The sequence below is a fragment of the Quercus robur genome, chromosome 9 (genome assembly GCF_932294415.1).
Source record: "Quercus robur chromosome 9, dhQueRobu3.1, whole genome shotgun sequence".
Taxonomy (NCBI): domain Eukaryota; kingdom Viridiplantae; phylum Streptophyta; class Magnoliopsida; order Fagales; family Fagaceae; genus Quercus; species Quercus robur.
This window is the reverse complement of record NC_065542.1, coordinates 2,013,393-2,027,867: the sequence shown is the minus strand read 5'-3', so window position 1 is coordinate 2,027,867 and position 14,475 is coordinate 2,013,393. Positions and strand designations below refer to the sequence as shown.

The window sequence follows — 14,475 nt, the reverse complement described above, 5'->3', positions numbered from 1 at the left end:
TTAGTAGTGACCAACTCAAGCTATTAAGGACATTGGAGGTAACAGCATGATTAGTGATTGAATTGATAAAAATACTTCCTCCTCCAGGTATCCATCCAATTAAATCGGTTATACTTGAAGTTTCTGAAGAGGAATCCAGGCTATGATGGAAAGGTTTGTAGCGGAATGCATCCCTGGTTTTTCTAATTTTTTAAAATGAAATATAAGTTATGTACATTGAATGATATGAATCATGCTAACATTTATATAGGTTTCAATATATGGGCATTCGTTCGGAAGTGTCCTTTCCTATGATATTCTCTGTCATCAGGAGAATTTATCCTCCCCATTTCCAATGGATTGGATGTACAAAGAACGTGCTAGAAATGAAGAATCATCTCCTGATGTGAACAACCAGTCTTCTCTGTGTGACTCTTTGACAAAGCTGGAGGATAAAGATTTCACGGTTGTTAATGAAACTGAGGACAGGGTGGATCACTTTGAGGACAAGACTACTTCACAAACAGATTTAGATGCTGAAAACGAGGAAGGAGATACTGAAGATTCCTCAATAATCGTGGGTCCTATCACTTCAGATTTAGACGAACTTACTGCAAAGGCTATGGACTCCAAGCAACCAGGTGGTGAGAAAGATGTTGATGAATTACTTTGTGATTCTAGTGACATACTTTCTCAGAAGAGGGATGCCTTGCGTGAAACTACGAACATGGATTCTGGCATACAGATTGAGGGTTTGGAGAAAATGACTGAGGACATGTGTGAAGATGAAGGCAATAAAAACAAAGCAATCAAATTGCTGAAGAAAGAGGTGTGACTATAAAAAATGATCATTTTTCTTCATGGGTTTCTATGGAACCTTTTGTATAACATGTAATATTTGCTGCTTCAGATTGATTCCTTAAAGACCAAAATAGTGGAATTGGAAAAGCAATGTGGTGGTGGAGATACAAGGTTGCATCAAGGTGACCTCCAATCTTCACATAAAATTTTCCCCCTTTTCTTTGTTTATATGTCTGAGTTTTGATGTGTAAAATATACAGGAACTAAGGAGGATCTTACAACTATTCAAGAGCAACACATAGATGAGAAGCTGCCATCTGGGCAAGATGATGCACCAATGAATTACACCCCATATATTAAGTACACGAAGCTTGAATTTAAGGTAAAGAAGCGAGATTTCTGGATCCTTTATTGTGCAATTTCTTTGTTCCTTTTTGCATAATGGAGTACCTTGTTCTTTACTTTATCTAGTGCTTGTGGATTTTCAAAAGTAAATGCTTGTATCTCTGAAGAAGAATGAAATTGGTTCTATGTTTAGTTGCAAATCAGATCTGCTCATATTTTGGAATGGGTATATTTTCTCATATGACTAAAATCTTTTACATCAGGTTGACACATTCTTTGCAGTTGGATCGCCTCTTGGAGTATTCCTCGCCCTTCGAAATATTCGTATTGGCATTGGTAAGAGTTAATATGCATATGGATTTAAGACCCTGTATGTGTATGGGTGCATGAATATCCTTTTTACTAAGAGTGTTGATATCTCTCTGAAATCTTCCAAAGTTCTTAAATGGTTATAATTATCTTATGATTAACTAGTCTAGATATTTAGTTCGTCCTGATAGTATAACTTTCTTTTCTAGTACGAGCTAAAGTGTTTAACATCATGTGTTTATACTTCCATGTAAAATTTCTGCTTTTTTAGAGACTAAAATGTAACCGAACTTGATGCTCAAAGTTTCTAATCAATGTTCATTCAAATACTTATTTGTGGACAGGAGCTTCCGTATTTCTTAATTTTGAGTTGGGTTCTGACTATTTTTTTACTTTATTTAAATGTAATCTACCTGATAAATATGCAGAGGTCTGTGCGGAAAGTTAGTTATCTATAAATGAGTTTGTGATTTGTGTTCTCCTAGTAATGGGCATAGGTTTGTTCAGGATTTGGTGAATTTTGGTAGGTGTCAGTCTTTTCTCTTGGGGTTGCTAATTTGCTTTGTAGCTTTAGGCTGTCTTTTTCTTTAGTTTTGAATTTCTGTCACTCTTTTATAAAATTAAGTAGTTTCAGATATGTTTTCCAGATTTAATGACTTGCTTTTCGTCTTCATCCCAGGAAAAGGAAAGGGATATTGGGAAGAAGAAAATATAAGTGAAGAGATGCCAGCCTGTCGGCAAATGTTTAACATTTTTCACCCGTTTGATCCTGTGGCATACAGGTCAGTCATAGTTCCTCTATTACATTGATGTTTCTCATTTTTGTTTTGTTTTCATTTGCTTAGTAGACATTGTATTTTGTTAGAATTGGGTGTATGAAGGGCCGGATGTGGTTTCAACCAGCTAGTTTTTCTTTCCTCTTCTTGATTTTGTTGGTGGATTGATTTCTGTGTGCTAGTTTCTGGCTCCATTTTTATTGATTTATTCATCATTATTTGATTCCTCTTGCATACTTAGATGTGTACTTGAGTTGCAACTTGCAACCTTCCAATGAACTTATTTGGTAAGTACTTTTAATTTGATCTGCGTAAAAGATGTAGTGTTGATGGCTAGAGAGGAGAGAATATAAAAAGATTGTGTGAGCTTAACTCCAGAGTGGCTGCCTTCTCTTTTATGTATCATTTATGAAGTAAAATTACAAGTTTTCTCGTGTTGAATATTAACAAAAGAAAAGAGAAAATGGTGCATGTAAGGCATTGCATTACTTACTTTTAAGGGAAAATGATGTAAGCAAGACATACTGCTGGAAATGGAGAAGGGCCCCCTTTCCTCCTCCACTCTCTTGCTCTTTCTACAAACTGATACAAACGCACGCACACCTACCCCCTTTTTTACTTTGCACAAACATACACATCAAACCATGGTGGTATAAATCAGCTATAAGTTTTGTTATTGTTGTTACCATTTTTCCCTTTTATATTATTTATTTGAATTTGGTAATCTATGGCAACATTACAACACATTAAAGAATATTTTTTGAAATTTCTTACAGAATAGAACCACTTGTCTGCAAAGAATACACCAATAAACGGCCCGTTCTTATACCTTACCACAAGGGTGGAAGGCGGTTGCATATTGGATTCCAGGTACGGCTCTTTAACAACACATAAATGTGGATTAAAGTCTCGTTCTCTCCCTGTTTTTAATATGCTCATGGTCTGTGGTGTAGGAATTTACTGAAGATTTGGCAACTCGTTCTCATGCAATCATGGATCATCTACACTCCATAAGGGTGGGCTCTATTAACTGTTTCAAAGTTAATATATCTCTCTAATTTCTTGCATGCAAGAGTTTTATTTTTCAGATATAGAACTTAAAGAATGAGTCTAATATGCAAGTCCTCTGTCATAATTGGCATGTGATTCCATTCTTCTTTGAGAGTTCTCGACGCAGAATGGATTTTCATGAATAATAAATAAAAGGGAAAAAAAATCCTAGACTTCACCATCTAAGGGTGCTTAGAATCACCACCAACTTGTAGAGAAAACTCTAACTCAAATTTATTTATTTATTTACTTATTCAAATTGAATTGTCTCAAACTATTCTTGGAGTCTCTTTTTAATAGGCTTCAAGGCTTACATCATGTTACAATTACATCCCATGAAATCCTCAACAAAATTAAAACCAAATTTTGGATACTGTTTATTTTGCTGATACTGAAAACTTATTGTTGAAAGTACTATAGATAAAGGTAAAAGTTAGGTGAAATAGTACAGTGGGGTCTATGAATAGTACCAAAAAATGCAGTGGAGCTCATGAATAGTAGCAAAAATAAGTTGAATAGTAAAATAATTTTAATTTTTAATCGGTTCCCAAACGCACGCTTAAAATTCAAAATTCAAAAATGAAATCTTGTATCTTAAATAAGAAAATATTTGTAATAAATAAATGTTAGAATTATGGTTAAATGATTAAATTAACCATTTTCTAACATCTTTAAGTTTTTGGGGAATTAGTAATTCAACATGGTATTAGAGAAGGAGGTCAAAAGCTTGATCGTTGTCTCCATTGTACCTCCCATTTAAAATTTTAAAAATCCCGTATGTTGGGTCCCATTTATCAAGGGGGATTCTAAGCCCACATGTGAGGGGGAGTATTAGAATTATGATTAAATTCATCATTTCCTAACAGCTTAAGGTTTTAGGAGAATCGGTAATTTGACAATAAACTTTGAATAAATTTGATTGTGCTCTCTACATCAATTCTTTTTAACAGGGTCACTGGATCTTTACACACATTCTTTAACTTCTTTTCTAAGCTTTATGTTAGCCACAAGTTTTAATTTCAAATGCGTAGTAACATTACATTCTGAAGAGCTGTAAGATAATATAACTTCCTTGATTACAAATTTATAGTGGAAGATAAAGAATATTGTAGTAGATATGTGGCTATGGTTTGGAGATGCTCCCTTCTGCCCCAAATTTTTTTGCTAACATCTTAATTGTCGTCTGAAACTTTGGTTTTATTTCTCTTGGTGATTGATCAGCACCTGCCTTTTGATCAAGTTTTCTATCCTTTGTGCCTGCTTTGAGCAAGCAGATTTTAGGTAATCATATGGTTTCTCTTTAGACATATTACTAGGTTAAAATTACAGTTTAGGGTGCATTAAGGAAATAGGTTAAATGGTTCTTGTACATGAAGTTGGCAGAGAGGAGTAAGAAAAGGGCTCATAAAGGAGCTGACAACATTTTGAGTGGGGCTTCAAAAAGAATCTAGATATGGAAAGCTTTGGGTGGGGGAAGGTTTGGTTTAACCTTCCCTTTGCATTTTTCTTTTTCTTTTTAATATCAATAACTGGGATTATAATTCCCAACTTATTGGTGGGGAATCAAATGTCTCTTTGAAGATAAATGAGATTGAAAATGAAATAGATTATTCTTTAGTAATTTTAAAGGGGCATGTGCCTGGGGGCAGGGTTTCATTTCTTTGAAATTGTGGCTATGCTATTTGGTGAAATTTAAAGGTGGATTTGCCAATGAGCTGTGGCTCAATTGGCACTTCCCTGCCCCTTAGAATGGGGTGGACAGATTTTGAAATCCACTAGATGCACGTATAACTTGCCACTTATAAAAATAAATTTGGAGTTTGAGCTCTTGAATCTGTTGGTTTCAAGTACAATGGCACTTGTACACCACTTGTTATAAATTTAAATCTGGAAGAAATGCCTTAATCTGGGAATACAACTTTTATATACTTATGTATTTGACTTTTAAATAGTGTATTTTTGCTAAATATTTAAAAGTAAACATTCGTCCTCTTCTAATCCTAGAAGTTGAAATATTTTCCAAATTAATCTTAAGATTGTCACATATACTAAAGCTTCTACTTGATTGGTGGGTTCGATTTTGGCTTGACCCATAATTTAGCATGGCCATTGTCAGGTACCCATTTCTCTCAACTTTGAATGAAGTAGTGTGTATGTGCATCCAAATTGACTGCACTGGTTGGGCTGGTTTCCAGTTTGGGAGGATAGAATGCTAGCTCAATAAGTAATCATGTAAACATAAATAATCACATATCGTTTCTGTTTATGATTAACTGTTCTTGTATTCATTTATAGTACTAAGTGACGTTGAGCTTCAGTCGGGCCCCTCAATCGCTGTGTTACATTTTACCAGATTATATGTGTGTGGTGTTTGCTTTTTACTCATACAAGATGTTAAGTTCTAAGCTGTATGCTGTTTAAACAGGTCAAAGTACTCACAGTTTGCCAATCTAGAAGCATGGATAGCCTAGAAGGTAACATAATCTTTCACCCTTCTGTTTTGCATTACTTTTCCTGTTTCCCCCCTTTCATTGTTACTTCATATTCTCCTCCTTCTGTCCATAAATGTAAGGAGGATTGGGGGAATATATCTTAACAGAGTGGTCCTTTTCCAAGTATCTACATCAACCCCCACCCCCCTTTCCCCAGGCCCCTGCTTTTTTTACAAATAAGAAACAAGAAAAACAGAGAAAAATAAATCAAACTGTTGCCCCACAACCAAAAAATAATTTTGATACTATAATCCAGCTCCACTGAGTGGTGGCTCAAACTAATCGGTATTTATTATGGAAATCCATTTTTTGCTATTTAAGCCTATCTACGGTTGTGTGAAGTATTTTAATCAATCTTATATTCTTTGATCTATATTATTAATACATGTAAAAATTATAATGTTTATATTGCAGAAGAGGGAGAGGATTCCCAAGAAAAAGAGGGGAGATCATATGGTTCTCTTATGATTCGGAGATTAACTGGAAGTGAAGAAGGACGGATTGATCACATGCTTCAAGTGCGTTGTTTTACCAATTTGATGCTAAATCTTACAACCATGTACATGGTCATGCACATGCACATATATTTCTAATGATAACTGGGATTTGCATCTTGTATTTGTTACTTATTAGAAGTCATTAAAAATGGATAATGTTGTACCAGTTCAACATACAAGGACCTAATCTGATCATTGGAGCAGCTTTCTTCTAGATTCTTTGTATGTATCCCCACCTTGTTGCATGCTAATCTTAAAACAAGGATATGGACATGGTGCTGTGTACCCAGCTCATGTAGGTCTTAGACATGGCAGCATTAAGATAAATGCCATGATGTGAATGTTAAGAGGGTTCAGATGGATGACTCACAACATAAGGAAAATCAAATGAGGAGTTGAGATATTGATGCAAAGATTGGCATTGCATCAATCTAGGATAAGATGCGGGAGTCACCTCAGATGGTTCTTTATGTGTAATGAAGATCTACAGATGCACTAGTTTAAAAAAGTTGATACAAGTGGAAGGAGTGTTAAGAGTAAGCCGGTAAGGGGATTAAAAAAATACGTGGGTAGTAGTAAGAAGATTTCCAAAGAGTTAGCAAAGAACATGACTTTTGAAGTGTTGAAGTGGAAAAAGACTCATGTAACTGATATCAATGTTGTGATTAAGATTAAGTTGAACTTGAGTTGTATTTGCATGTTGAAATATGTTTTTCCAATAATAGTTTGATGTTGTTCGTGCAGGATAAAACATTTGAGCATCCATACTTACAAGCCCTTGGAGCACATACGTAAGTACCCGCTTTCTACTTTCTAAAAAAAGTCATTTTATACATAATTTTGGTTCTGTCAGGTATTGCTTGTTATTGGGCAAGTACTCACTATCTACATTGTGTGCAACTATTATCATCTGCCTTCCATCATTAACTTCTCATTTGAACATTTGGCACAAAATGTTCATGCAATAAGCATGTAATGATTAATGTATCTGATCCCACCAAACCATGTTTAAGCAACAACTATCACTATGATTCTTCTTATGTGTTTACATTTACTGGCCTTTTTTGCAGTTTTTCAAGCTATCCTATTTGGTTCTTATCTAATAATCTGTTTTTGCTAACCATAAGGTTTTCACAATGTCAATGATTACTATATACTTGCAGTTGCTAAAAAGTTTTTCTTTTTTCGTTTCTCTTTCTTATTCTTACACCACAGAAGGGTTAAAACATTTTTAACAAAATGTCAGATTGAGTTTAGGATATTTATGTTCTCAGAACTTTTTTTTCATCTGTTCATAATCATTTGATAAATTGCACTAATCTTTTTGATCTATTTGTAATTGTTATATTACCGATTGTCCTAAAAGCTTAAGCTATTAGTATATGGTAAATTTAATCATTTAACCATAAACTTCTAACACTTCCCCTCACGTGTGGGCCGAAAATATCTTTTAAAAGTCGAGGCCCAACACGTGGGAAGTTAAATTGGAGGTAGAAAGGAGGAGACAAGGATCAAACTTAGGACCTCCCGCTCTGATATCATGTTAAATTACCATTGTCCCAAAAACTTAAGCTATTAGGATATGGTAAATTTAATAATTTAACCATATACTTCTACAGTAATCTTGTTTATGACTAAGAAATTGAATTAATAACATAACTACAAAGAACAGATGCAGCACCAGCTTGAATTAATAATATGTGTACAATAGCAAAATCTGTAGGCAACAAAAATTGTCACAAATCCATAATTTCAGTCAGAAAGAAACAGATTAAGTTGCAGAATTGGAGAAAAAAAGTAGGGAAAATTACATTTTACACCATATATTTCGGGGGTTCTTTCAAATATAACCCAATAATTGTGGTTCCAAAATAAATCCTATAATTTCAAAATTTTCAATTAAAATCATGAAGTTTAAGACTATTACAAATTAAACTTTATAGTTTTGTTAGTTTCAAACTCTGGACTTTTAAAATCGTATCACTTTAAACTTTGGGCCTTTTGAGTTTGATTTGGGGGTTTGATTGTGGGGTTTAAAAATTTAATAGTTTTCTTCTCTTTTATCCCCATTCTCTGTAGTGGGGAATATAATAACAGACAAGTAACTTGAGCCTGCATGTTGTGTTGCTTTTGTACATTGATCTTCTTTTAATTTGTGAATCTTGGCATACAGAAACTATTGGAGGGATCATGATACCGCACTTTTCATATTAAAACACTTGTATCGAGATATACCTGAAGACCCCAACTCACCTGCGGAATCTAGTGGGGGCAACTCAAAAGAAGAAAGTGGTTCCACAGGTTGGTCTGATCAAAGAGAGACTGTTGATGAAGAACTTCCATTAACATTCTCTGACACAGTTATGGTTAGAAATTTTTCAAGAAAAGCCAAGAAGATTTGGAAGAAGCGCTGATGATAGCAGCAGTATTCGAATTCTTGCTGCACGCCTTTAGATGCATCATGCAAGTGCAATTGATGACAATGGAAGCAATTTTTGTTATTATCATATCACTGCATTCTGGGCCAATTATCTCATATTTTTAACATTGCAGAAAGTCCTGAAATTTATGATTGTGTCATGCTGCGATGGGAATGCTAGTCAAAGTTACAATGAAAAGTATATGCCAGTCCACACCAGGGTTCACCCTTGAAATGTTGATTGAGAATGAGGGGAGTGGGTTAGTTGTGCTATGTAGCAGAGTAGTAGTTTGTTAAATGGAAGTATACTTGAAACTAATCCCTATGGGATTTAGGTGAAATCAAATGGACATATACAAAAAGTGTATAGTGTTGTTCAAAAAAACATGTAGACAGTGACACACAATAGAATGATATAGAAAGGTGTTAATCGAACTCTCTCTCTCTCTCTCTCTCTCTCTCTCTTTGGGTGATGAGAATTGCAAAAGACAGTGTAAATGTGTAGCTTTATTGTATAAAATTACTCCTTTTGTGGTGATTTTGTTAGCTATCAAATGGAAAACTGTCGTGGTGTGTAACTTTAAAAATCAATTCACTATATTGAAGTACTATTTAATCATATTGATATTTTGCTACATGCCAATAGATTGATAAATAAGGTTGAGCAAGTTGTTGCTTAAGATGATTGGCAACTAGTAGTGGTATAAATCTTGGCTACGAACCCACCGAGGCCGATTTGTGCATTACAAAATCATGGCAAAGAGATCAAGTCATGGGAATAACATCCATGGTTCAAACGAAAAAAAAAGGTTTATTGTCATTCCAAAAATGTACTATTATAATATTGTCAAACCCTCCAACATGCGTGTTATGTTATGTCCTGTACTTCATACTGACAAACTGAAAATCTTTTTACTCAACCTCCCCACTCTAGCTAATAGTAATAGTTAATACCTACACTTAATACAAACTCCCTCCTATCACTAAAAACATCTAGCTAATATTGATTGATATGTAAGGTTCATATTTAAGATTTAGTGTGTGTTTGGCAAAAATTAAAAAACCAACTTATTTTACTATTCAGCTTATTTTTGCTACTATTCATGGGCCCCACTGCACTTTTTGGTACTATATGCCCGTTTGTTTGCACTTTCAGATGGCAAAAAACACTTTTTATTTCAAAGTTCAAAATACTAGGTGTTTGGTTTGAATTTGTTTGTCTTGGGTAGGTCTAACTCATAGGACTGGAGAGATCCTATAAGTTCATCAACAGGGATGGAGTCCACATCCTTGCTTTTAGTTATGGCAGTCACTTTGGGTCTGAAGTTCTCAGTCAAAGATCTAAGTATCTTTCTAACAATTTTAGGTTGATCATAGATTTCACCCAAATTATTAGCAGAGTTAACAATATCATTCATTTTAGAATAGAATTCATCAAAACATTCATCATCAGACATTCTAATACTTTCAAACCTAGTAGTTAACTGCTGTAGTTTGTTAATCTTAACTGCCTTTGTGCCTTTATGCACAGTTTGAAGAATATTCCATGCAGTATGAGCAACCTCAACATTAGAGATTCTCTTGAATTCCTCCATAGAAACAGCATTATAAATAGCATTCATAACTTTGCTATTAAAAGAGGCTGCTTCTTTCTCAAAAGTTTGCCACTCACTAACAGGAGTAATGGGTTTCTCCCATCCGTATTCAACGGAATTCCAGACTTTCTCATCAATAGATTTCAGGAATGCTTTCGTCCTTACTTTCCAGTAGGCATAGTTATTCCTATCAAAGTGAGGTAGGATCACAAGAGAGTGACTGTGTTCCATGACAATAGGGGTCAAGGATCAACTCTTAGATCAAAAGATCTAAATACTAGAGCTAACCCGTTTTGATACCACTTGTACATTTTTAGACCCCTTAAACACAAACAAATTAACCTAGTTATTTAGCCAAGTGATTAACTTAGGTAAATTATTCAAATCTAGGTTAATACAAGTAAATCATATCATGTAAATAATGTGGAAAATAAAGAACACAATGATATGATAACCTAGGAAAACCAAACCGATAAAAACCCTGAGGAGGATTTAACCTAGCTATCCTCAAGGTAAAATAGATCCACTATGAAAGAATTGAAGTTTTACAATAGCGACTTAGACCACTAACATCCTATTGCTACCTTGAGTAGAAAACTTTCTACCACGACCACGTGACAGCTCTGAGTCCACTAACTACTTCTTTCTTGGATTCACATCAACCACAAGTACTCCCACTTGTGTTTTTCTTTAAGCTCTTTATGCAGCAACTGAAGCGATCACCAAGCTTTCGACATCAATCTCGATCTTGATAACCTTAAGTATGTATGAAGGCAAACACCTCTAGATCTCACAAGAGATTCATACACAAAGCATAAACAACAACTTCAAAACGTAGCTATGGTTTTTCCTTTTATACTTAAGGCAAAACATAAAACCTTACACGTCATATGGGCTTGGGCTGAGTTGGAAAATTCTGCAGAAAAACAATCTGCATGAGCTTTGATCGATCGAGTCTAATTTTCGATCGATCGAGCCTTACAGAAAGTGAATAGTAATTTTCTGCAATTACTCAATTCCAATTTCACAATAAACATACTTTGTGCAGCCTAATTCTAGACTCTAAGTTTTGATCATGGTTTGCCAACATTACACATTGAAGTTCTAATACATTTAGATCCTAAATCCTTAGAACCTAACATCATGTAACTGATATCAATGTTGTGATTAAGATTAAGTTGAACTTGAGTTGTATTTGCATGTTGAAATATGTTTTTCCAATAATAGTTTGATGTTGTTCATGTAGGATAAAACATTTGAGCATCCATACTTACAAGCCCTTGGATCACATACGTAAGTACCCATTTTCTACTTTGTAAAAAAGTCATTTTATACATAAGTTTGGTTCTGTCAGGTATTGTTTGTTATTGGGCAAGTACTCACTATCTACATTGTGTGCAACTATTATCGTCTGCCTTCCATCATTAACTTCTCGTTTGAACATTTGGCACAAAATGTTCATGCAATTAGCATGTAATGATTAATGTATCTAATCCCACCAAACCATGTTTAAGCAACAACTATCACTATGATTCTTCTTATGTGTTTACATTTATTGGCCTTTTTTGCATTTTTTCAAGCTATCCTATTTGGTTTTTATCTTATAATCTGTTTCTGCTAACCATAAGGTTTTCACAATGTCAATGATTACTATATACTTGTAGTTGTTAAAAATTTTTTCTTTTTTCGTTTCTCTTTCTTATTCTTACACCACAGAATGGTTAAAATATTTTAACAAAATGTCAGATTGAGTTTAGGATATTTATGTTCTCAGAACTTTTTCATCTGTTTGTAATTGTTAAATTATTGATTGTTTCAAAAGCTTCAGTTATTAGGATATGATAGATTTAATCATTTAACCATATAGTTCTAACACTCCCCCTCATGTGTGGGCCAAAACTACCTTTAAATAGGTGAGGCCCAACATGTGGAAATTTAAATCAGAGGTAGAATGGAGGAGACAGAGATCGAACTTAGGACCTCCTGCTTTGATATCATGTTAAATTACCAATTGTCCCAAAAGATTAAGCTATTAGGATATGGTTAATTTAATCATTTAACCATATACTTCTAACAGTAATCTAGTTTTATGACTAAAGAAACTAAATTAATAACAGAAATACAAAGAACAGATGCAGTACCAGGTTGAATTAATAACATGAGTACAACAGCAAAATCTTTAGGCAACAAAATTTTTTGCAAATCCATAATTTCAGTTAGAAAGAAAGAGATTAAGTTGCAGAATTGGAGAAAAAGATTAGGGAAAATTACATTTTACAGCATATATTTCTAGGGTTTTTTCAAATCAAACCCAATAATTGTGGTTTCAAAATAAATCCTATAATTTCAAAAGTTTCAATTTAAATCGTGAAGTTTAAGACTGTTACAGATTAAACCTTATAGTTTTGTTAGTTTCAAATTGAACTTTGGACTTTTAAAATCGTATCACTTTAAACTCTGGGCCTTTTGAGTTTGATTTGGGGGTTTGATTTGGGGGTTTGATTGTGGGGTTTAAAAATTTAATAGTTTTCTTCTATTTTATCCCCATTCTTTGTAGTGGGGAATATAATAACAGACAAGTAATTTGAGCCTGCATGTTGTGTTGCTTTTGTACCTTGATCTTCTTTTAATTTGTGAATCTTGGTATACAGAAACTATTGGAGGGATCATGATACCACTCTTTTCATATTAAAACACTTGTATCAAGATATACCTGAAGACCACAACTCACCTGCGGAATCTAGTGGGGGCAACTCAAAAGAAGAAAGTGGTTCCACATGCTGGTTTGATAAAAGAGATACTAATGATGAAGAACTTCCATTAACATTCTCTGACACAGTTATGGTTAGAAATTTTTCAAGAAAAAGCCAAGAAGATTTGGAGGAAGCGCTGATGATAGCAGCATTATTCAAATTCTTGCTGCATGCCTTTAGATGCATCATGCAAGTGCAATTGATGACAATGGAAGCAATTTTTGTTATTATCATATCACTGCATTTTGGGCCAAATTATCTCATACTTTTAACATTGCGGAAAGTCCTGAAATTTATGATTGTGTCATGCTGCGATGGGAATGATAGTCAAAGTTACAATGAAAAGGATATGCCATTGTCCACACCAAGGCTCACCCTTGAAATGTTGATTGAGAATGAGGGGAGTGGGTTAGTTGTGCTATGTAGCAGAGTAGCAGTTGGTTAAATGGAAGTATACTTGAAACTAATCCCTATGGGATTTAGGTGAAATCAAATGGACATATACAAATAGTGTATAGTGTTGTTCAAAAACACATGTAGACAGTGACACACAATAGAATGATATAGAAAGGTGTTAATGGAACTATCTCTCTCTCTCTCTTTGGGTGATGAGAATTGCAAAAAGATGGTATAAATTTGTAGCTTTATTGTATAAAATTACTCCTTTTGTGGTGATTTTTTGAGCTATCAAATGGTAAACTGTTGGGGTGTGTAACTTTAAAATCAATTCACTATATTGAAATACTACTTAATCATATTGATATTTTGCTACAAGCAGACAGATTGATAAATAAGGTCGAGCAAATTGTTGCTTAAGATGATTGGCAACTAGTAGTGGTATAAATCCTGGCTATACGAACCCACCAAGGCCGATTTGTGCATTACAAAATCATTGCAAAGAGATCAAGTCATAGGAATAACATCCATGGTTCAAATGAAAAAATAAATAAATAAAGGTATATTATCATTCCAAAAATGTACTTTATAATGTTGTCAAACCCTCCCACATGGGCATTATGTTATGTCCTGTACTTCCTACTAAAACTAAAAATCTTTTTGCTAAACCTCCCTACTCTAGCTAACAATAATAATAAATACCTACACTTAATACAAACTCCCTCCTCACATATTCACACTAAAAACATCTAGCTAATATTGATTGATATGTAAGGTTCATATTTAAGACAAGTACAATTCTTTAAATATTGTAAAATGTGTCATCTTTTTATGATAACAATTAAATTTAACCATGTAACTTCTTCTAAAAAAAAATTCAACTGTGTAACTTAGTCTTCCCGAAAAGATGGAAAAGCATAGTTCCCTAGTTTGAAGTTTGAACATGGCAGAACATCCACACTGTCATGAAATCTTCATGCTCACGCAGGCTATGTTTTTGGTAAAACGTGTTCCACCCTTCCTTGAGAACATAAACCCTGGACTCTTGAGTGTTCCTTACCTT

General features: G+C 34.1%; 2 protein-coding genes across 18 annotated transcripts in view; one reads left to right on the top strand and one right to left on the bottom strand.

Annotated features, from left to right (window-relative positions):
- The window catches only part of LOC126700170 (phospholipase SGR2), a 116,330-nt gene that overhangs the window by 43,165 nt on the left and 58,690 nt on the right, over positions 1-14,475 (top strand). For 4 of the 17 annotated variants that reach the window (XM_050398191.1, XM_050398200.1, XM_050398201.1 and 1 more), the window contains exons 10-21: positions 88-153; positions 251-808; positions 890-962; positions 1,041-1,162; positions 1,389-1,461; positions 2,114-2,216; positions 2,987-3,080; positions 3,164-3,226; positions 5,686-5,734; positions 6,167-6,270; positions 6,994-7,040; positions 8,423-9,103. In XM_050398191.1, coding sequence (XP_050254148.1) covers positions 88-153; positions 251-808; positions 890-962; positions 1,041-1,162; positions 1,389-1,461; positions 2,114-2,216; positions 2,987-3,080; positions 3,164-3,226; positions 5,686-5,734; positions 6,167-6,270; positions 6,994-7,040; positions 8,423-8,663 — 1,593 coding nt within the window. In that variant the 3' untranslated portion in view covers positions 8,664-9,103. Of the gene's footprint in view, positions 1-87; positions 154-250; positions 809-889; positions 963-1,040; positions 1,163-1,388; positions 1,462-2,113; positions 2,217-2,986; positions 3,081-3,163; positions 3,227-5,685; positions 5,735-6,166; positions 6,271-6,993; positions 7,041-8,422; positions 9,104-11,509; positions 11,568-14,475 lie in introns of those variants that run through there. The other 13 variants (XM_050398190.1, XM_050398198.1, XM_050398196.1 and 10 more) reach the window with 13 other exon arrangements.
- LOC126700172 (disease resistance protein RPM1-like) overlaps positions 1-14,475 on the bottom strand; it is a 58,235-nt gene that overhangs the window by 18,889 nt on the left and 24,871 nt on the right. The window lies entirely within an intron of this gene.